The 21,467-nt window shown below is 36.9% G+C and overlaps 1 protein-coding gene and 1 pseudogene across 2 annotated transcripts in view; both read left to right on the top strand.

The window, feature by feature from the left end:
• NXPH1 (neurexophilin 1) overlaps positions 1–6,877 on the top strand; it is a 292,034-nt gene extending 285,157 nt beyond the window's left edge. For both annotated transcript variants that reach the window (XM_060019884.1, XM_060019883.1), the window contains one exon: positions 4,940–6,877. In XM_060019884.1, coding sequence (XP_059875867.1) covers positions 4,940–5,701 — 762 coding nt within the window. In that variant the 3' untranslated portion in view covers positions 5,702–6,877. The remainder of the gene's footprint in view (positions 1–4,939) is intronic.
• A 5,103-nt stretch (positions 6,878–11,980) lies between these two features.
• LOC132430509 (large ribosomal subunit protein uL6 pseudogene) overlaps positions 11,981–21,467 on the top strand; it is a 189,918-nt pseudogene continuing 180,431 nt past the window's right edge.

Raw genomic sequence — 21,467 nt, 5'->3', positions numbered from 1 at the left:
ATAGTGAAAATATTTAGAAACAATATACATCAAAAATTTGAGGTTTTACCTTTGGAGAGAGAGGTGGGATTTTAAGGGAACAGGGGTTGATGATGAAGATAGGCTTTTAATTTTTAGTTCATAAATCCTATAATGTTTAAATGTTTTGATAAACATATATTAATGTACAATTGAATGATTAAAATGATTTTAAAAATAAAGGAAATACCCTGTGGAGTAGCTAAGCAGTAGCTCTTTCATTTACCAGCAGTAATCTTGGATAAGTCTTTTTTGAGCTTCCATATCTCTGCCTGTAAGCTGAAAATAACAATATTGATCTTAAAGTCTGTGTGTGAGTGAGTGAATGAGTGAGTGCGTGTGTGTGGTTTAAATGAAATGCAATGCCATATGTAAGATGCTAATTACAATGTCTGGAATATAGTATGTCCTTAACCAATAGCAGTTAATAGTATGCAACATATATTCAACCTAGGAAATCATAAAGCTGCCAAAATGAAGTTGCAATCACAGAGCAAGGCCGTTTTGTTGATTAGTTATTCACTGATCAGAGATACTGCTTAAGCATCAGGTTATCTAAAATTTTTGTTTGGCTTAAATACTCATACAGTTGATGAAATAAATACATGATTTTCAAAGTAATCTTGAGATAATTTATATTGAACAGTAATAGATCAACAGTAAATGTGTGGTTTGGTAGAAATTAAAAGGCATCTTATTGCTCTTTTGTAAAAAGAGGGACGCAGACATCTGGAGGCGCCTCTAGTTGGAGATGTACATGTAAAAGAGTGAAATGTTTGTATAAAATCTCATAAGGGCAGGAGCATAGTTGAAGTGGCAGTGAAGTTTATTTTTCCCAAGTGGTGCCTTTCAACAATATTTTAACATCTTTTTTTTTTTTTTTTTTTTTTTTTTTTTGCGGTACACAGGCCTCTCACTGTTGTGGCCTCTCCTGTTGCGGAGCACAGGCTCCGGACGCGCAGGCTCAGCTGCCATGGCTCACGGGCCCAGCTGCTCTGCGGCATGTGGGATCTTCCCGGACCAGGGCACGAGCCTGTGTCCCCTGCATCGGCAGGCGGACTCTCAACCACTGCGCCACCAGGGAAGCCCTCAACAATATTTTAAAAGATAATATATTGACATTATGATTGTAAGCCTGCAATGAAAAGATGTTAGAGAAAGCAATGCGAAAGCATGACCCTGAGGTATATAAAGGAGGAGCTAGATCAAGATCATTGCAACTTCTTATATACTTACACTCCCACCAGTCAACAGTAGTCTTTTCTCCCCAGCTCCACACACAGGTCCTGCCTCATACATGCTCCCTTCATGTTAGATCCTAGCTCTGTCTTTGTTTACGGTTGAAGAAAATGACCCTTCTCTTTGCACCTATATTTGAATGTTCTCAAAAGAAACATAAGCTTTAAAATGCATATACCTAATCATGTTGAGTCTTTATGATTCTCATTGTTTCTAAAACAGGCAAATCACATAATTTGTGGAAATGGTATCACTGGACTAGTGGGTCAACTCCTTTGGAGTGGGGGGGCGTTGGCCACTTTTGCCTTGGAAAATTATATTCAGTTAGGAAGTATCTTTGGTGTTTTCAATGTTATAGGAAAAATTACTCTTTGTAGAAAAGAAGGTTCACGATGCTTTGCCTTTTTGGAATTTAGTCAATTAGAAATTGTCAGATTTTTCTTTTGGTCTCATTTTATGCCATAGTCTTTGCCACCTCTGTTATCATTTGATATACTGACGTGGAAGGATCTTTAGGTGACTTTTAAAAAGAAACTCTTTTATTGTGTTTGTAAAATCAATGGTACAGGGTGTTCTCAGTATAAGGGTTTTTTAAAAAAAATGGTATTGTTTATTCAGTAAGGCTCAAAATCGATTTCAATTTTATGTGTACATTTATGTGTTGCAAAAATGAAAATGCTTAAGATGTAAGCAATATAATAGAGTGAGAAAGCCAAGGATTCCTGATTGCATCTGGGAGTAGATGTGTTAAGCTTGCTGCTGTTCTTTGTCATCTTACATCGTCTCTTTACCACTACTGAAACTTGCTCCAAGAAGGTCCTTTGTAGTGAATTCAAAAATCAAGAGGCTTCTTTTCAAGTGTTTATATTTTTTTTAACTTGTTACTTTTGTATTCCTTACAGATGTGAGCAAACTCATTAATTTGCAACTTTTTCCTGCTCCTGCTTAGCCAGTAAATCATCAAGTTGAGTTAATCCTACCTCTAAAATATCTCTTATATCCATTTTTTCTTTTTCTTTTTCTCTGCCACTGCCTTGGTTCAAGCTCATTTACTTTCTCGAATGAAGTATTGCAATTTGTTATTTAACTAATTATTCCCTCAAGTTCTCTCCCTACCAATCCACCTTTCAATGTCCAATCGGTGATTTTTCTACAGCCAGGATGACCTACTTAAAAGCAAAACATGCCGAAATTTAGGGATTCCCCATCATATATAATAATAATTTTAAATGCCTTCACAAATTGACCCTAGAACCTTCATAATTTGACCCTAGCCTACCTTCTTCAGGTTCTGCTGACTTCTTGCAACCTTTTCTTCTCTTTATCCTCCCAGTCAATTCTCCCTAATGTTCAGAGGTAAGGAACAATTTTCCATTCTTACGTGTGACATGTTCCTTCTCAACTTTTTACTTTTACATGGTATGTTCCTTATACTTAGGAGAACTTCTCTGGCCTATTCACTATCTGTTGAAGTTCTGAACCTCTTTTTTATCTGCCAGATCTGAGTATCATCTCCTCTGTTACATCTTCTCTACCTTTTAACTTTGACTATGACTCCAAGAATATCATACATAGTGTTGGTTACATCACACTGCTATTTGCTTAACTGATTTCACTATTAGATTTTGAACATCTTGAGGGCAAGAACCATGTTTCATTTACCTTTGTATTACTATTATTTTACTGAATATTAGTGGAATCTCACTATATAGTTATTGAATTAATAAGACAAAATGAATCAGTGTTTTGTATACTGAACAGATCTGAGGACTTTCCTAAGGACCCTCCCTGATTTTTCATGACTGGTATTCTCTTTGAGACATTGCCCTGAAAGGGAAGAGAAGAGAGAATAAGAATATTGAAGGCAGTGTTGATGACTACAACCTGCTTTGATTCTGTACCCAAACTGAGATATTCCAGAGAGGTTTCTTGACTGTCTGCACCACTGGAAGCTGTTCACATCACACCATTGAAGGCTAATACATTCATTGCATTTGATAGTTGAACAGTTTAATAGATGAACTTATGCTCATGTCTTATTAACCTGAGTTTTACTATCTACTCAACTTGTTATGTTTTTAGATTGTTACAGCAGCACTTTCAAAAGTATATATATATTTAAATTGTTTGCTTTAGGTTTTTGGTTATATAAAAGGGAGATTTTCTTATAAAGATACCCTTTGCTCTCAAATCCTACTGTAAGTTATTCATTTACATAAAATATTAGCCAGTGGAATTCAGAGATAAAATGTTTGAGGATGATAATAGTTAGAATACTAATGTTGAACACTCATCGTGTCCAGGTGACTGTCCATTAGTGCTTTAAATGGAGTGTCCTATTTAATTCTCAAAACAGCCATGTGAGGGAAAGCGGCATCATTCTCCTACTCTGTAGAAGAGAAAAACAGAAGTATAAACAAGTTAAGCAACTTGCCCACACTATACAGCTGTGAAGGATCACAGCTTGGATTGGAATTCCCGGGTGTCAGACTCCAGAGTCATAATCACTATAGCTGTGGAGAGTATAATTTAGAAGTAAATTTCTATTCTACCTGAAAATCAGAGGTTGTTCTGCTATCAGAATCTTAGCATCCTCTTCAATAGGTTGGTTCTTTCTCCTTGAAATCTGACACTTCCCTTTTTTTTTTACTCCCTATATGCTGCTGGTAAATGAACTCTAAATCCCTTTTCACTTCTTCTTTGGGACAATTTCATTACTGCTTCATGAGCCAGCGCACCATGATGCATCTCATTACAGCCCCTCTCCTTGATCAACTGTGTTGATGATGAGACACAAGTACCAAGCCATTACCAAATGCATGCTTGTATTTATTCTTTTTGCCACCTGAAGAATGGGAAACTATCTATGTAATTCTAGAGATTAGGATATGTATTCATTTCTTTTATACTAAAGATAAATATAGAGGCTGCAATAAGAACAATGCCTATAGAATTAGGCAAGTACAGATTTGGATGTTTGACCAATTGATTAAATTTCATTGAAACAAAACAAACAAAGACAAAAATAAACTCTAAAATCAAAAGATCTGCACTACTCTTATCAGTTAATGTTTGTCTTCCTAGATCGCATTTTAAATTCCTTAATGGAAACAATTGTCTTATACAGTATGTTTCTTGCTAATAATGGGTGATCATAAACATGTTATTTTGTTTTGACCAGATAAAATATACTACAGCCTCCTTGCCAAACTAACTTTCCTTATGTGACTGTGGCTGTGGACTACCAAAAGCCTATAGTACGTCAGTCGACGTATTTCTGAGAATCATACTATTATAAAGCTTATGGTGATCTTGAAGTAAAAAAGTAACATAATCGTTTGTAAAATTTTATTTTAAGAGTGTTTGGATTTTGGTGCTGAGAAGTAATTACTTTAGTGTGATTTATGTTTGAATTTAATTTGCTTTATTCATGTTAGGTGGCCTTTTTCTCGTCAAATGTTTTTATATAGTCTTTCTGTCATGTTTAGTGGCTTTTATCCACCTACACCCCCTCTCTCCCATCATTGTATGAAATAGAAGTGGTACTTTATCATGGCCTAATAAATATTGGCTAGGTGCTGAAGGTACTTTAATTCCCAGCCTCTGAGAAAGGGCTTGGATCTTTGTGTTGGGTGTTCTCAGATACAGAGATGTAAACGCCATTTTTCTGTTCCATTTGCAGGTCACATGTGCCAATTTAACAAACGGTGGAAAGTCAGAACTTCTAAAATCAGGAAGCAGCAAATCCACACTAAAGCATATATGGACAGAAAGCAGCAAAGACTTGTCTATCAGCCGACTCCTGTCACAGACTTTTCGTGGCAAAGAAAATGATACAGATTTAGACCTGCGATATGACACCCCAGAACCTTATTCTGAGCAAGACCTCTGGGACTGGCTGAGGAACTCCACAGACCTTCAAGAGCCTCGGCCCAGGGCCAAGCGAAGGCCCATTGTTAAGACGGGCAAGTTTAAGAAAATGTTTGGATGGGGTGATTTTCATTCCAACATCAAAACAGTGAAGCTAAACCTATTGATAACTGGGAAAATTGTAGATCATGGCAATGGGACATTTAGTGTTTATTTCAGGCATAATTCCACTGGTCAAGGGAACGTATCTGTCAGCTTGGTGCCCCCTACGAAAATAGTGGAATTCGACTTGGCACAGCAAACCGTGATTGATGCCAAAGATTCCAAGTCCTTTAATTGTCGCATTGAATATGAAAAGGTTGACAAGGCTACCAAGAACACACTCTGCAACTATGACCCTTCAAAAACCTGTTACCAGGAGCAGACCCAAAGTCATGTGTCCTGGCTCTGCTCCAAGCCCTTTAAGGTGATCTGTATTTACATTTCCTTTTATAGTACAGATTATAAACTCGTACAGAAAGTGTGCCCCGACTACAACTACCACAGCGACACACCTTACTTCCCCTCTGGATGAGGATGAATGTAGGGGTGAGACTGAAGCCTGAGGAATTCAAGGTCACATGACAGGGCTGTTACCTCAAGAGGAAGGTCCCATCTGTTGCCTGGAATGTGTCTACACTGCTGCTCTCGTCAACTGGCTGCAAATACGCTCGTGGAAAACAATCTGATGTAATTTCTGCCCAGTCAGCTTCATCTCTCAGTATAGTTGTAAATCACCACAGATTCTAAAGCCACACTTGAAGACATGCTCTCACACATAGATGTACACAGACACACCCTCATATACATTTCAGCTGGCATCCGTCATGATTCTTGTCAAGAGGGCTTTCGTTGTCTGACTCATAATGGTTCAGGATAAACGATCATCAAGCAAAAGGATTAACTAGACAGTGAATGGTTTTTAGCACTTGCTGTTATGGAAATCTCCTTTAAAGTCTTGAGTACATGCTAATCAATAATCCCCACTCATGCATTTCTACTGCTTGGAGTAGCTGTACTGGTAAATACTACTGTAGGAGTATATGCTTGTTAAAATTGGAAAAAAAAAATGTGTCTTTAGAGCTCAGTATTCTTTATTTTATGAACACAACAAGTGTAGTAACTTTTTCCAGCATTCAGTAGGCACATTCAAGGTGATACGAGATGGCTCTTTTTTCTATGGAGGGAGCCTGTTCTCAGTAAAGATGAGCAAACATTTGGAATTTACACGTGGGCAGACACTGGATTACAGCTTTCATCACCAATCATTGGACTTTTGCAAAGTTGAGACCAGCTAAGGTTGCTTAAAATAAGTTCTGATCATTATATAAGAAGGGAAATGCCTGACAGACACCATGTAAGTTATGTGTCTGTCTTATCTTTACTACACATATTGTAACAAATTCAATATCCTAGTCTTCATTTGTATGAATGGTTTGTATTGTACATAGTTTAACCAAGTGTTATTTGAGCTGCTTATTAATATTAACTATGTACTTGTCTCTCTGCTTGTTATTGGTTAAAAAAGAAAAAAAAAAAGGATATGAGGAATCCATTCTATCAATGTAGCTGTGAACCCCATTAAAAAGACAAACTTAATGTACAAAGCATTTATTCAGCTCAAGTATTGTTGACAGCTATACATATACAACATTACAGTCTGTCTGTATTTAGATATTTTATTTCTGGACAAATGAAATGTACATAAAAATAAAATGCTTAAATTTGAGTTTCAATATGTACTTGTGTAAGATGGTGATTTAAATGGTTCTGACAAGAAAAATGTGTTGGAATACAGTCATGGTTTTGCATCTCATGTCTCTAAATTTGTACAGAACTATCTAAATTGCTATTAGTTGCCCAGTCAAAACAACTTAGGAGTTTAAGTCTCAAAACTGGGAAACAGTTGTGGCATTCAGTATTACATACATTTTTGGTTTGCTGTCATGCTAGTTGTCCAAGAATACCAAAAATCAATAAGGAGATGATTGAGGTCTCCTAAATTAATTATAGCTAGTTGTTGTTGTTTTCTTGTACAGCGTCTTTATTTAGCAGAATATTGAGAAGGTAATTTTTTTTTTTTCCTTAAAAGAAAGCCAAGATGTCTGAAGATTGTGGCTGACTTTCCCTGATTCTACTGTATTGACTCAACTGAGAAAATTACAATTACAGTGAAGGGCTTCTATGCTCAATTTACATATAGCAAAAGGGATCGATTTATCTCTATAGCATTATTTTGGGGCATTAAGCTTTACTTTTTAAAACTAATTACCATACACAATCCCAGCAAAATAAACAGAAGAAAAAATATGTAAAGTAATAACCCATACTTAAGGTCACAAATTGGGGATTGGGATATGAAAATTCTCAAAGGTTAACCAAAGAGGTCAAATTAAGAACATTCACCCATTCTCAATTTTCCCTTCATGCTGCATAGGGGTAAGTATGTTTTCATACAGAGAATAATAGAAGTTCTACAGGGAACCCAATACCACAGAGTTCTAAAGTGAGAACTCAATGACTGATTTGACTGAAGAGAGCCTTTAATTGCCAATTAAAGACACATCATTCTGTTAAGTGTCCATCTCTCAAAATCCTGCAACATAGCTAGACAACCATTTATATCAATGTATTAATTAATTTGCTGTGGAATTTAGAAGCTGATGTTACAACAGACTTCTCTGGCACAATTGGCAGGAAGAGCTTCCTGAGTCCCAGCTGCAGAACATATTTTCCACAGATTAAACCTTGTTATTCTGGGGTTTATTTATCAAAGTGATCACTTAAGAGTCAGTTCTCTCTTAACAAAAAGGAGGATAAGTAAGAAGGCAAAAATCTTTTCTTTTTTTTTTTGGATCATTTGATTAGTGGCCTGTGACTTTCATTATGTGGTGTAATCTGTCCTGTAATCCAGCATTCAAGATAAGATGAAAATATGTTTCAGAAAAAAAAAAAAAATATGCTCCAGTCTTCACCCATCTGCCCTACTCTCCAAAGTTCTTATGAAATATTGCTTTTACATTTTTATAAACATATAGAATGCAGCTAATTAACAATGCATTGAATTATTTTTCTGTAGTTTTTCTTTAGAAGAAAAAGGAGAAAATTAGCAATTCCCTAATGAAGATTCCAATTTTTAAAAATTTAAACTTCTAAGACTTTTTCTGGGCCTGTACTCACATATCCCTAACTCCTATATCATCAGCACCTCCATCTGTGATATAGAAAAGTTGTGATGATATAGAACTTTGATTCAAAAGATTATTTGTATCTAATATACTTCTGTTTTAGACAAGGAAGAGGATGAAGAAAGATGATGAGTAAGAAAATTCAAAGGTTCGCATTAAAAACTTTACTAGGCCAACTTGTTGCTTCAACAAACTGGTTAGTTAAGTTTTAGTTATGCTAGAAAATCATTTGTTATTTGGAAAAAATAAACTTAAAGCTTCCCTAAGGAAATTGCTTTTTCTAGAGTCTTAAATATTCTTTCACACCTTTGCTAAGATATAGAAAAAAAGTCAAGATGGAAATAGATAGCATCTGATGCAAACATGGGTGTGTCATCATTTATTGTTATTTTCAGAAACATTTTAATAAAATTGAAATTATTATAAAGAAATGATTATTGCAACTTCTCACCTCATGGAAGAAAAATGATACAAGTTACTGCTTTATCTATTTATGATAAAAAGCAATGAATTGTCATGGTATGGTTTCAGTTGGGCATTTTGGGGTCCATGACTCCTGTGAGAATTTCTCTGCATGAGTAGAAGGGGCATAACTATTAATAGTACAGTACTAAAGTTCTGGAAGTGATTATTCTGGAAGTAATTGAAATACTTGTTAAATTTAAAACTGTGGACAGGAGTCTTCAGGTTCCTACATTTCAGCAATAAACTGTAAGCCATATTTTTACACAGATAGATTAAAAAAATCATGAGAAGCCTGAGAAAGTGTTTGTCTTTTCCCTTTTCCCCACTGCTTTACATGTAAGCAGCAGCTTAACCGATATAAACAGCTCTTTGGAGAAACAATTTGCATCTCCACCATCAACTCTGAATGACAAGTTTTAGCCTGAAGCAAATTCAAATGGCTGTGTTTATTAACTTTGGAAAGACTTGGTTAATGTACTAGTTTCAGACATTTATTGATATTTATTCAATTATCAGTCTTTTTATCTATTTTATATTTATTTTTATCTTTATTTTTTATTCAAATAAAATGAAAATCAGGTCAAAAATTAAACATTTAAACACATTAATTTGCATAAAAAATATTACTATTTACCTAGTTTGTAGGTGACAAAAATTGAGGACCTTAACAGAACTGAATCCTGAAAAACTGATTGCTAGGTCAGCTTTTCTCAGGAGTCACATGCATATCAAAGAATGATTTCAGGGCTTGGGAGCATAAGGAAAACAGTCCTTCTCAATTTAAAATTGTGGTGTATCATTGCTTTTTATATCCAGTACTATCAGAGATACTTTTAAGTAACAAATTTACAGTTACTTTTATTTTTACTAGGATGGCAAAGAACAGAAATCCCATGAGAGTTTTAGTTTCAATGTGTTTGTGTGAACAAAGTCTAGAGAAATCACCTAAAATTAGGAGAGTACTTGTGCCAAGTAACTGGCCAAGTTTGATGGAAAGCAGTTTAATATTTATAATTCTGCATTTAGAGGATTATGCCCTTTATTACTGCTGGATTGCAGGATGACTGTAAAGGCCCTGAAGGCAAAGGATACAGAGACTTCGTTTCATTGGCTGTAGTGGCTGTCATGGTTGGAGGTGCCAAGTGTACATTCTCCCAAAATTAGACATACAGCCAAAGCTCTGTTCACATCAACCTCACCTGACAGTTGCTGGATTTCTAATTCCTAATTCTGTGTAAGGCGCCTCAATAGACAACTGGAATTACTGATTTTTGATACTCAAATTCCTTGACCCAAACACATGAGTAAATTTGGCCATTGAGAGAGTGACTATTTCAAGAAATAATGCCAGAAAGTTGTTAGAGAGCCTCTATTCTCAAATAAGTTTTAAATATGTATGTATGTATATGTAATATACATATATATCTACCATTGTTTCTGTTACTGCCAAGATTCACTTTGCCAATTTTCTGAAATTCAGTTTTATTATTACAATTAATTTCTTTTATGCACTTTATAAAAGTTTTCGGTAGAAGGCAAAAAAGAAATTGTGTACAGTGTAAGATAGTAGTCCGGTTTTTATTCTTTTACATATGCTGTCCAGTTATCCCAACACTATTTATTGAAGTTTTTTCCTAAAGAGTTTTTATTTGTATGGTTTTAGAGCTATTTTTGGAGTCATTTTGTCTTTTAGAAGCTTCTCTGTATGATCAAAGACTGCATTCCATTGTCTCTGGGAGGTCTGAGATTTTCTCTTGCCAAGAATGTGCCTCAAGGTAGACTTATCCAAATTAAAGTTCCAAGTGGCCACCACAATTCCAAATTATCCAAAAGTTCACCCATTTTCCAAAAAGGCACAAGATTCTGATCCATAGGGGGTATACATATAGAAAGCAGGAGTTTTCTGAGCGAGATGGAGAAAAAGTTTTAGACCAGGTGGAAACCATCTTTGCATTTAGATTCCCTGAGAGTTCATAACTGCAAGGGGAGTTTCTTAACAGCTGTTCCAAAACACCGGGACTCACGTTTTCCTCACTTTTGAACAGAATGGGGTGACTTACCAAGAAGCTTTAACAAACAAAATAGAGGTATGCACAATAAAGTGGGACAGCTCAAAATGCAAAGGCAGCAGAGCCTGGGCCCAAAAGAGAATTACCCTCAAATTCCAGGGTTGACAAGAAAGTAGTGAACTCAGTGGACTCTGTAGGTACCAGCATGAGTTTGCTCACTAGCCTCAGGGTCATACGGGGTCTTCTTTGGATCCCACTCTTAATGCTATGAACTGGTAAATGTTCAGAAATAACAGAAGTAAGACCAATAAATCCCTGAAGTAGTAATTAATAAAAGTTTATTGTGCACACACCAAAAGGGCAGTTTGCAAACTGGCAGCACTCAAACCAGAACATGGAATGAGGATCAGGAGTACATTGTTATAAAGCAGCTTATGTAGTGAGAAGGCAGTGACTGTTTATTCTTCACAGTGACTGGTTATATTTGAATTCTCTTCAGTGATAGGGCATTGGTTAGCGGTTACCTCATATCAATTTTGGGAAACGGTTTAAGTTTTGCCTATGATTTCCAGAGCCATAAGCATGAAATGACTCAGGTCAAGTTAGTGTTGCAAAATAAGCTAAATTAAGGTTTGGATTACTTAAGTGGTTTTGCCTGCTCAGGGAATTTTCAAGCCTGTTCTCCATTTGGGTTTGATTTTAACAAGAAAAAAAAAATGGCTCCTGCCTGCTTTAGTGAAGATGGTGCCCACCAGCCTCCGTTGCCAGAGGGGATCCCAGCAAGCCCCTGCCCCTCAGTCGACCTGCTTTAAAATTAGCAAATAAGCTTCTTTCACACAAACTATGGCACTTTTCAAAGGGCTGCTTCTGTGCTGGGCACTGTGGCAGGTGAGTCTGTGTGCGGACCCTTTAAGAGCCGTCCTTCCGTGGCCGCACCCCGTGGTTCTCGCGAGCTCATGGGCATGCGCTCTCTCGAGATTTTTCCAAGCGAGGCCTTTTAAGGGCTTGCCTCTCAGGTGCAGGTCTTAATAGTTGGCGTACCCGCCGTGGAGTAGGACTCCTTCGGTCCTCAGGGAGAAGCTTCAGGTTCTGAGCTCGCTCAGATTGTGGGTCACCGTGGAAAGACTGTGTCTCAGCCTTCTACCTGCGTTGATGCGGTTTCCCTCTGTCTGCTCGCCCGCCGTGCAGCAGCGGCTCCACGAGTTTTGGGGGTTTTTCTCAAGAGAAAATCGTTCCTATGTAGCTGTCGACTCAGTTTGTCCGTGGGAGGAGCCGAGTTCAGTATCTGTGTTGCCGTCTGAGCCGCAGTGCCTCATAAACCTGTTACGTGAGGTAAGCAGTTATTATTCTCTCTTACTTTCTTCACCCAAAAGAGAAAGGAGTGCAAGTTTCTGATAATGGCTAATAGTTGTTGAACACGTAAGGATGAGCCCTTGACTGTGCCCGGCCATTTCCGTGTGTCCCCTCACTTAAGCCGAGGTTATAGAGACTCTTCCGAGGCCCCCCTTGCCGTGAAAAGTCTGATGCTTGGAGACATGGAGTGACTTCGCCCAAAGCAGTACAACTCGTGATACATCCAGGAGTCAAATCCCATCTTCAGGACCCCAGAGTCTGACTTTGAAGCTGCTACTTCTCTGTTACTCTGTGAAAAACGTATATGCAAAATTAGCACATCTAGTATGAACATATAGTATAATTATATAAAGAAGAGATGAAAAATTCCTTGAATCCATTTGTTTTTCTTCAGCGGCTTGCTGTTTCTCTTACTTGTCCAGGCCCCTCAGAGTCCCGTGTGGCCTGGTTAGTTGCCTCTGCGGTGGCTGGGCAGCCCAGGCCAGCCAACCCGTTGTGGCCCCCCAAACCTGTGTGTGTGTGTGTGTGTGTGTGTGTGTGTGTGTGTGTGCGCGCGCGCGTGTGTGTCAGTGTCACCGTCACCCAGTCCCTGCGTCAGAATCTCCTTTCAGGGAAATCTTCCTGTATGTTTAGGAAATTTCAGACCATGGTTTCCATTTTTCCTCAAAAATGAGTCAAGTAATTTTAATATGGTTTTCAGTCAGCTTTTTGTATCATTTCAAAATGTGTCTTTTTGCCCTTCTGCTCTAAGCTTTAAAGTCTTTTTCTCACAGAGGGAAAACAAAACCACATTTTATTTTCTATGTAAAGCTTAGTGGATGGGGAGATTCGGAAGGATTTGCTCAATCTTCTTTTCTGACATACTTAGTTTTTCTTTTGCTGCGTCTTATTCTTGAAACAAACACACTGAAAAAATTGTAACAATTTTCTTGCTTTAATTCCTCAAGTCTTTTAAAGACCTAGCTCTAAACACAAAAACAGGGATTTAGAATACTCTTAATACCCTGGCCCTCTGCCTGTAACAGTGATATGTGTTCCTCTTTTTTCTCTTACTCATGTTTTGCTCATGTTCAAAATTAGCACACTTTGAGAGAACCCCTAAGTGTGAAGGCAAGTTATACTCCATTGGTTTAACTGTCCTGAAATTCTATCATGTCGTAAATAATTTATGAGCCCTCTCTTCATTGTTAACTGAGCTTGAGCTCCACCTTTTCATTTTTCCACAGATTTTAGGGAAAAATCAAATATATCATTAAAATAACACTTGTGTTTCAATCTGTAATGTTTATAATATTTTACTGTACGTAAGTTATGAAAACTAAGGGATGAGTTGAGTTTACAAATATAGTTCTTCATTTTCTTGAGTTCACAGGTTTTTCCTTCCCTCCCTTTCTCCCTTCCTCCTTCCTTCCTTCCTTGGTATTTGCCAGCTATTTTTCATGCAGGGCCTTTTGAAGTAATGCTCCCAACCCCTCCATACATGCATTTACTTCTTTGGACCACGTGGGCTTTCCTTGACATAGGCAACTACAGCTTTCCAACTCGCTGCTTCTGTGAGTTTTTTTTTTTTTTCAAAATTTAGCAGAGTTATTGGGTTTGACCAAAAAAAGTGTTTGTTGCTTTCTCTTCTTTTAGCTTGGGTGAAGTATATAAAAAGGGAGACCTTGGAGCATTAGAGCACAAATTCTACTTTATATGTAATAGAAAAAGTTAAGATTATACAGAGCCAGTTCCTCCATACTCATTTCTCACACTCAGAATAGGTGCTCCTTGTTTACAGGGTGAAGAAAAGGAATTTACTCGTGGAAGGCAAGATTATAAATACCAGTATGATTCTGGGAAAGAGCCTCGTGCTCTCGGGCTTTGTTCTGAGAATAGAAATATTTTGGGATGGAATCTAGGGAAGCGGAAGTCTTGCAGCAGAGTTGAGATCGCTGTGCAGAGTATCTAGGCCATTGGAAATGGGATATAAAAAGTGTCATGAAAACAATGAAGTTTTCTTTTGTTATCTTAGAGTGGTGTAAACTTGAGAGAGCCCAGTATACCCACAAGGCCTTGAGTTTGGGACAGGATTGGCAGGAGCAGTCTACCAGACCTGACTACTGGAGCCCAGATGGATGTGTGTCCCTGGGAGGCCTGTGTGGGCTGATGAGGAATGAGGATCAGGTGTCATCTCTTGCCAACACCATGTGAAAGTTTTTTGTAATTTTGGGAATAGGTTGGAGAGCCCCTAGATAGGCTTAAATTGGCTTCAGTTGGCTGAGATTTTAGTGTTCTCTGTATGGTAGAGTTTGGGCTTAAGATAAAAATTAAGTTGTAGAAAGGTAAAAATTACATCTATTCCACAATTGATAATGTGACTTGAAATTAACATCTGCTAGATATTTTCATTCATTTGATAGAAGGTGTTGCTATCTGTTTTGTGGAAGGTGCAGCCCTAGCACACTGATTCTGAAACAGACATGTTTTAATCTAGAGATACCTATACTGAAGGACAAAGTAATTTATTAAAATGCAGGAGGATTTTGTGACCTATATGATGATTTCCATCCAATATAAATTTTTTTTTTATAGCCATGACTACTTAGTCTTCTTTTTTTAATTAATTAATTAATTTTATTTTTGTCTGTGTTGGGTGTTCATTTCTGTGTGAGGGCTTTCTCTAGTTGCAGCGAATGGGGGCCACTCTTCAAAGCGGTGCGTGGGCCTCTCACTATCGCGGCCTCTCTTGTTGCGGAGCACGGGCTCCAGACGCGCAGGCTCAGTAGTTGTGGCTCACGGGCCCAGTTACTCCACGGCATGTGGGACCTTCCCAGACCAGGGCTCGAACCTGTGTCCCCTGCATTGGCAGGCAGATTCTCAACCACTGCACCACCAGGGAAGCCCCAATATAAATCTTTAATTTTATATTGGCTTAAATAACCTTTATAAATAATGGTTTTGGATGAAAGGGATAATTATAGAGATATGAAGGAGATGGTGAAAAGGTAAATATTTTCAACTCACACCTTTAATCATTCTTTTTATCCTCCCTTTCTCAGTCATGTTTTTACAGGTTATGAATAAATATAGAGCTTATTTCCAAGCACTGGCACACTGAAAGGAATAGAATGTTGAGGATATTTTACAGGGCCCTGTCAAGGGAAATGCCTGGTAGTGAGAATAGAGCTCAACCTAACTCAGGCTTCAAGTCTAACACTCTTTCCATTACACTGTAATTATACTTTGCCCACTCTTCTTAGGAGCTCCTGCTTGTATATTTGTTTAAAAAAAAAATGTTTCTAGAACTAGATTCATGGTTTACAAGCGTGTTCCAAGAATCCCTAAATTTCCAAAGAGGTGCCTTCTGAGCCTTTAGAGGGGGACATGGAGGCCAAGGAGGGGGTGGTACTGAGCCATCTGCTTAACTTTTCACTCAAGTATTCACTTATTCATTTGACATAGATTTATGGAATGTCTACTATGTGTCATGCATTGGTATAGGTCCTGAGGATACATCAGTGAACAATACAGACAAGGTCCCTGCCCTCAGGCAGCTTAGAATCTAGTGGAAGGAGAAAGCATTTACCAAATGAATATATTGTATGTCTGGTGGGAATTAATACTATGAAGACGAACGAAGCAGAGAGAGAGTGTAGAGGTTTATTAGGTTTTTTCTTTCTTTCTTTTTTTAATATTGGTGGTTTGGAAAAGTGGCTCATCTGTGGTGATATTTGAAGTCAGTGATGGAGGTGGTCATATGGATACCTAGGGCAGGATCATTCCATGGACAGGGAAAAGCAGTTGCAAATGCCTGAGTCAAAGGCTGGCTTGGTGTGCTTCTAAGGAAAGGCAACATGGTTAGAGTCACTGGAACGGAGTTAGCACTGGAGGGAACCTTTGGAGGGTTTAGAGCAGATGAGTGACTTGATGTGATTTATGTTTTAAAAGGACCACTCTGACTGCAATGTGGAGAACGGAATATAATGGAGGCCAGGTGTGAAGCTACTGTAATAAAGCAGGTGGGAGATGATGATGGCTCAAATTTAGGACATAGGGGTAGCAATATTGGCAGTGAGAAATCACCAGATCCTGGATATAGAACCTAGGATTGACTGATGGACTGGTTCTGATGTGTGAGAGAAATCAGTGATGCCTTTTTTATTTTTTATCTTCAGGTTACATATAAAGATAGATGCTTTGTAGAAACAAACATTTTAACACCTGCTTTGGAATTAGCTGGAAGTTACAAATAAGCATGCCCCTTCTGATCTTGATTAACTAATAAGTTTGTTCTATCTCTTTGGAACTGTGGAAGGGAAAAGAATTCATTTTATTTTTTGAGAAGTCCGTATACTTTGTGCATTCTGACAGTCACTTTATTGCTCTTAAAAGCATTGTGAGGTTTGATGTTTCTGTCTTTAGATGTTGCATTTTAAAAATACATGAAGAACTCTTTCATATAGTATGACTTGTACTGATCCATTGTGAAAATCTGAGGGAAATATGCTTTGATGTAAATTGGAGGGAACAAGTAAATAGGAAAATGTACCTGTAAATTCTTCATGTTCACCTTTAAGCTCAGTTAATGTCTATGCAGACCTGCATATAATCTGCAAGTAGTGTATGGGTTCCAGAGCTGACTTTTATGGAGGCCAAGAAATTCTGCCAATTGTATACATATTCCTTTTTTATTGGAAGAAAGATCCAAATTTCCATCATATTTACAAAAGTTTTTAAAAGTAAAAAAGGTCAAGAACAGCAAAATTGGGTAATAAGATATTATGAACTGATAGGCCGAACCTATGTTAGCAACAATAGGAAATTTTGAAAGATGTTATGGAACATTACTTAAAAGTGAATCTATTTTATACTTAACCACTTGCAATTTTAAAAATACTTTTGATATGGCTAGAAAAGATTTTCATTTTAATATTTAACCTCTGAATAAAAATTGAAAAACTAATTTAAACTTTTAAAATATTACCTCATCCTAAAATGTCTGGAAGCATATTTGAGGCATACTTTAAAATCAGGTGTTGGCACCAGAATTATGTTAATCTACAAGCCTTTTCAAAATCTGTGAGTACTAACATTAGACCTGAACTCAGTTTTTCCAGAAATGTTCAATCAAAACTCTGAAAACTGAGAGTCTACTAATCACGAAATGGAAAGGCTATAGTAATTCATATGTCTAGAAAAAATGGACTGTGTAATGCTCATGTAATTATGTCCTGGCTAGTGCATTTAATCCATATAGATGTACTATCAGACAATTGATTCAAAAGTATTGTGCCTGGAGATTGAATATGTAGAATTTATATTCATTTAGAAATTTAAATATATGTGGTAGTTGAATAGCCAGTTATAGCCATTGGTTGATGCTGACTCTTATGTCATTAAAAAAACAAAACAATAATAAAAAATTTAATTGTTTCACTTCGAATATGGGAATTTATATTCTCTTAAGCCTCTGGGATAACATGTAGTGCTCTCTTGTTATAGAATAATTGTTAGCTATAACAGTGAAGTGTCTTAAATACTATATTTCTAAATATATTGCTGTGAATGATTGATCCTGGGGAGGATGTAGGTCTATGCCAAATAAGACTATTGCGGGGAAAAAGAATTAGTATATTTTCTTCACAATGATGTGTATTTAATTTGATGGCTAAATACAATGAATTTTGCATTTTCCAGCATATTCGAATAGCATATATCTGACTTTGTGGTCAGTTCCTGTGGCTTACATCTCTATATTTGTAAAAAAAAAAAATGTCTTAGTCTTGAAAACAAAGTGGAAATAAAAGTATAAAGGATCCGAAGTTGTCCTTAACTCTAATACCTGTATGGCTAAAATTTCTGAATCACCAATGTATTTTGAATTGTTGAGTGTTCTTTTCTGGTAATATTGTAGCAGGCACTGACGGTGTCCTGCCCAAGTCCATGCTCCCCTACCACTTCAGTCCATATTAGCTCAACTTCCAACTGTCAGTACCTGCATTTTTTTTTCCCCCAAAGGCTTTCTCTGTCTACTGGAGCCTGCTTTGCTGCTTGTGCAGCAGGTCAGATGTGCCCAGGAACTAACACTCTGCAGGAGCACAGGGACAGGCTTCCAAAGATGACTGGAACAGCCCTCAACCAGTGATCCTCAGGTGGGATAATTTTTTTTATGTGTGCGCTGTACACTGGTTCACCAAATCCCACAGTAGTAACTTACTTCGTGGAGCACACCTTATTGAATTCCCTTCTCTGTCTCACTTTTTCACTCCATTACTGATGCCTTCTATAATCATCTCCAGTATAACCTACTTTCATTCAAACCTTTGTCTCAGGAAATGTTTGTGGGAATCCACATTAAGAAAAAAGTAGATTTCACAACTTGTATTCTATTGTGATATTTGCTTTTGGTCATAAATGTAATATCTTTTTATGAATATAGACTTTAAATCACGTTAATTGAGGTATAAAGTGCAATCATTTTAGGTGTATAGTTCAGTAAGGTTGTGTACAACTGTAACTGCCACCATCACAATCAAGATACAGAACATCTCCATCACCCTAAAAATCTCCTTCATACCCCTTTGTAGTCAATCCTCCACCACACTCAATCTGCCCTCTCTCATTACAGGTTAGTTTTTCTTCTAGAATTTCACATAGAGAAAATATTTGTCTGGCTTCCTTTGCTTTGAATTATGTTTTTGAGATTTATTTGTTGTGTGTTCTATGAATCAATAATTTTATTTTAATTGCTAAGTAATATCCCATTGTATAGAAACACTACAATTTGCTCATCCATTCACACTTGGGTTGCTTCCAGTTTTGACTACTAAGAAAAAAGCTGCTTTTTGTGGACCTGTTTTCATTTCTAAGCATGGAATTGCTGGGTTGGAATTCCTGGATTTGATGATAAAGTTATGTTATACGTTTTACATTTCTGCCAACATTCTATAAGAGTTATAGTTGCCCTATGTCTTCCTCAACATAAGGTATTGTCAGTCTTTTTAATCTTAGCAATTCTAGTGGATATATAATAGTGTCTCAATATGATTATGCTTTTAATTTTAATTTGCATTTTCCTTATGATCTCTCATGACGTTGAGTGTCTTTTCAGATGCTTATTGGTTATTTAGATAGTTTGTTTTTGTTAAGTGTCTGAAATACTTGCACATTTTTAAATGATTGAGTTTAGAAATTTTTAATATATTCTGGATACTAGCTTTTAGTTATATGCACTGCAAATAATTTCCCTTGGTCTTAGCTTGCCTTTTCATTTTCTTAGTGGTGTCTTTAGAAGAGCAGAGTTTAATTTATTGGTTTTTTTTTACGGGTAGTGTTTTTTGGTGTTCTGCCTAAGAAATCTTGGTCGGCTTCCAGAAGCATTAGAGTTTTACTTTTTTTGTTTTGACCGGTGATGCATTTGAAGTTGGCTTTTGTTTGTGGTATGAAGTAAGGGTTGAAGTATTTCAAGAGGACATACAGTTTTTCCAGCAACAGTTATTGAAAAGACTATCTTTTCCCCATTGGATTATTAGGACAACTTTGCAAAAATTAATTGAATGTATATATGGAGTCTCCTTTTGAACACTGTTCTGTTCCATTGATTTATATGTGTATACATTTTGTTTTGATTTCATTTTTCTTCATTTTGATATATTTTATGTTTCTTTATCATTTTAGGGATCCATGGTACACTTAGAAATGGTCACCAAATATTTGTGAATTTTTCGGACATTTTTTGTTACTGATATTTGCTTTAATCCAATTACGGTCAGAATATACTCAGCATGGTTTCAGTGTCTCGATTTACTGAGATTTATTTTATGGGTCAGCATATGGTTTATTTTAGTAGCTGGTTCATATGCACTTGGCAAAAGTATGTGTTCTGCTATTGTTTGTTATAATGTTGTATAATGTCATTTATGTAAAGTTGGTTGATAATGTTTAAGTATTCTATATCCTTACCAATTATGTGCATATCTGTTTTCTCTATTACTGATAAAAGAGTATAATAGCCTGAAACTATTTTTTTGAATTTTATTTTATTTACTTTTTTATACAGCAGGTTCTTATTAGTCATCAGTTATATACACATCAGTGTATACATGTCAATCCCAATCTCCCAGTTCATCACACCACCACCCCCAGCTGCCACCGCTTTCCCCCCTTGGTGTCCATACGTTTGTTCTGTACATCTGTGTCTCAACTTCTGCCCTGCAAACTGGTTCATCTGTACCTTTTTTCTAGGTTCCACATACATGCGTGAATATACGATATTTGTTTTCCTCTTTCTGACTTACTTCACTCTGCATGACAGTCTCTAGATCCATCCACGTCTCAACAAATGACCCAATCTCGTTCCTTTTTATGGCTGAGTAATATTCCATTGTATATATGTACCACATCTTCTTTATCCATTCGTCTGTCAATGGGCATTTAGGTTGCTTCCATGACCTGGCTATTGTAAATAGTGCTGCAGTGAACATTGGGGTGCATGTGTCTTTTTGAATTATGGTTTTCTCTGGGTATATGCCCAATAGTGGGATTGCTGGATCATATGGTAATTCTATGTTTAGTTTTTAAGGAACCTCCATAGTGTTCTCCATAGTGGTTCTATCAATTTACATTCCCACCAACAGTGCAGGAGGGTTCCCTTTTCTCCACACCCTCTCCAGCATTTGTTGTTCGTAGATTTTCTGATGATGCCCATTCTAACTGGTGTGAGGTGATACCTCATTGTAGTTTTGATTTGCATTTCTCTAATAGTGACTTGAGCAGCTTTTCATGTGCTTCTTGGCCATCCGTATGTCTTCTGTGAAGAAATGTCTATTTAGGTCTTCTGCCCATTTTTGGATTGGGCTGTTTTTTTTTTTAATATTGAGCTGCATGAGCTGTTTATATATTTTGGAGATTAATCCTTTATCCGTTGATTCGTTTGCAAATAGTTTCTCCTATTCTGAGGGTTGTCTTTTCATCTTGTTTATGGTTTCCTTTGCTGTGCAAAGGCTTTTAAGTTTGATTAGGTCCCATTTGCTTATTTTTGTTTTTATTTCCATTACTCGAGGAGGTGGATCAAAAAAGATCTTGCTGTGATTTATGTCAAAGAATGTTCTTCCTATGTTTTCCTCTAAGAGTTTTATAGTGTCCAGTCTTAAATTTAGGTCTCTAATCCATTTTGAGTTTATTTTTGTGTATGGTATTAGGGAGTATTCTAATTTCATTCTTTTACATGTAGCTGTCCAGTTTTCCCAGCACCACTTATTGAAGAGACTGTCTTTTCTCCATTGTATATCCTTGTCTCCTTTGT

This window comes from Delphinus delphis, chromosome 9 (assembly GCF_949987515.2).
Source record: "Delphinus delphis chromosome 9, mDelDel1.2, whole genome shotgun sequence".
Lineage (NCBI taxonomy): Eukaryota > Metazoa > Chordata > Mammalia > Artiodactyla > Delphinidae > Delphinus > Delphinus delphis.
The sequence above is the reverse complement of the archived record's forward strand: the minus strand, read 5'-3'. Positions and strand labels throughout refer to the sequence as shown.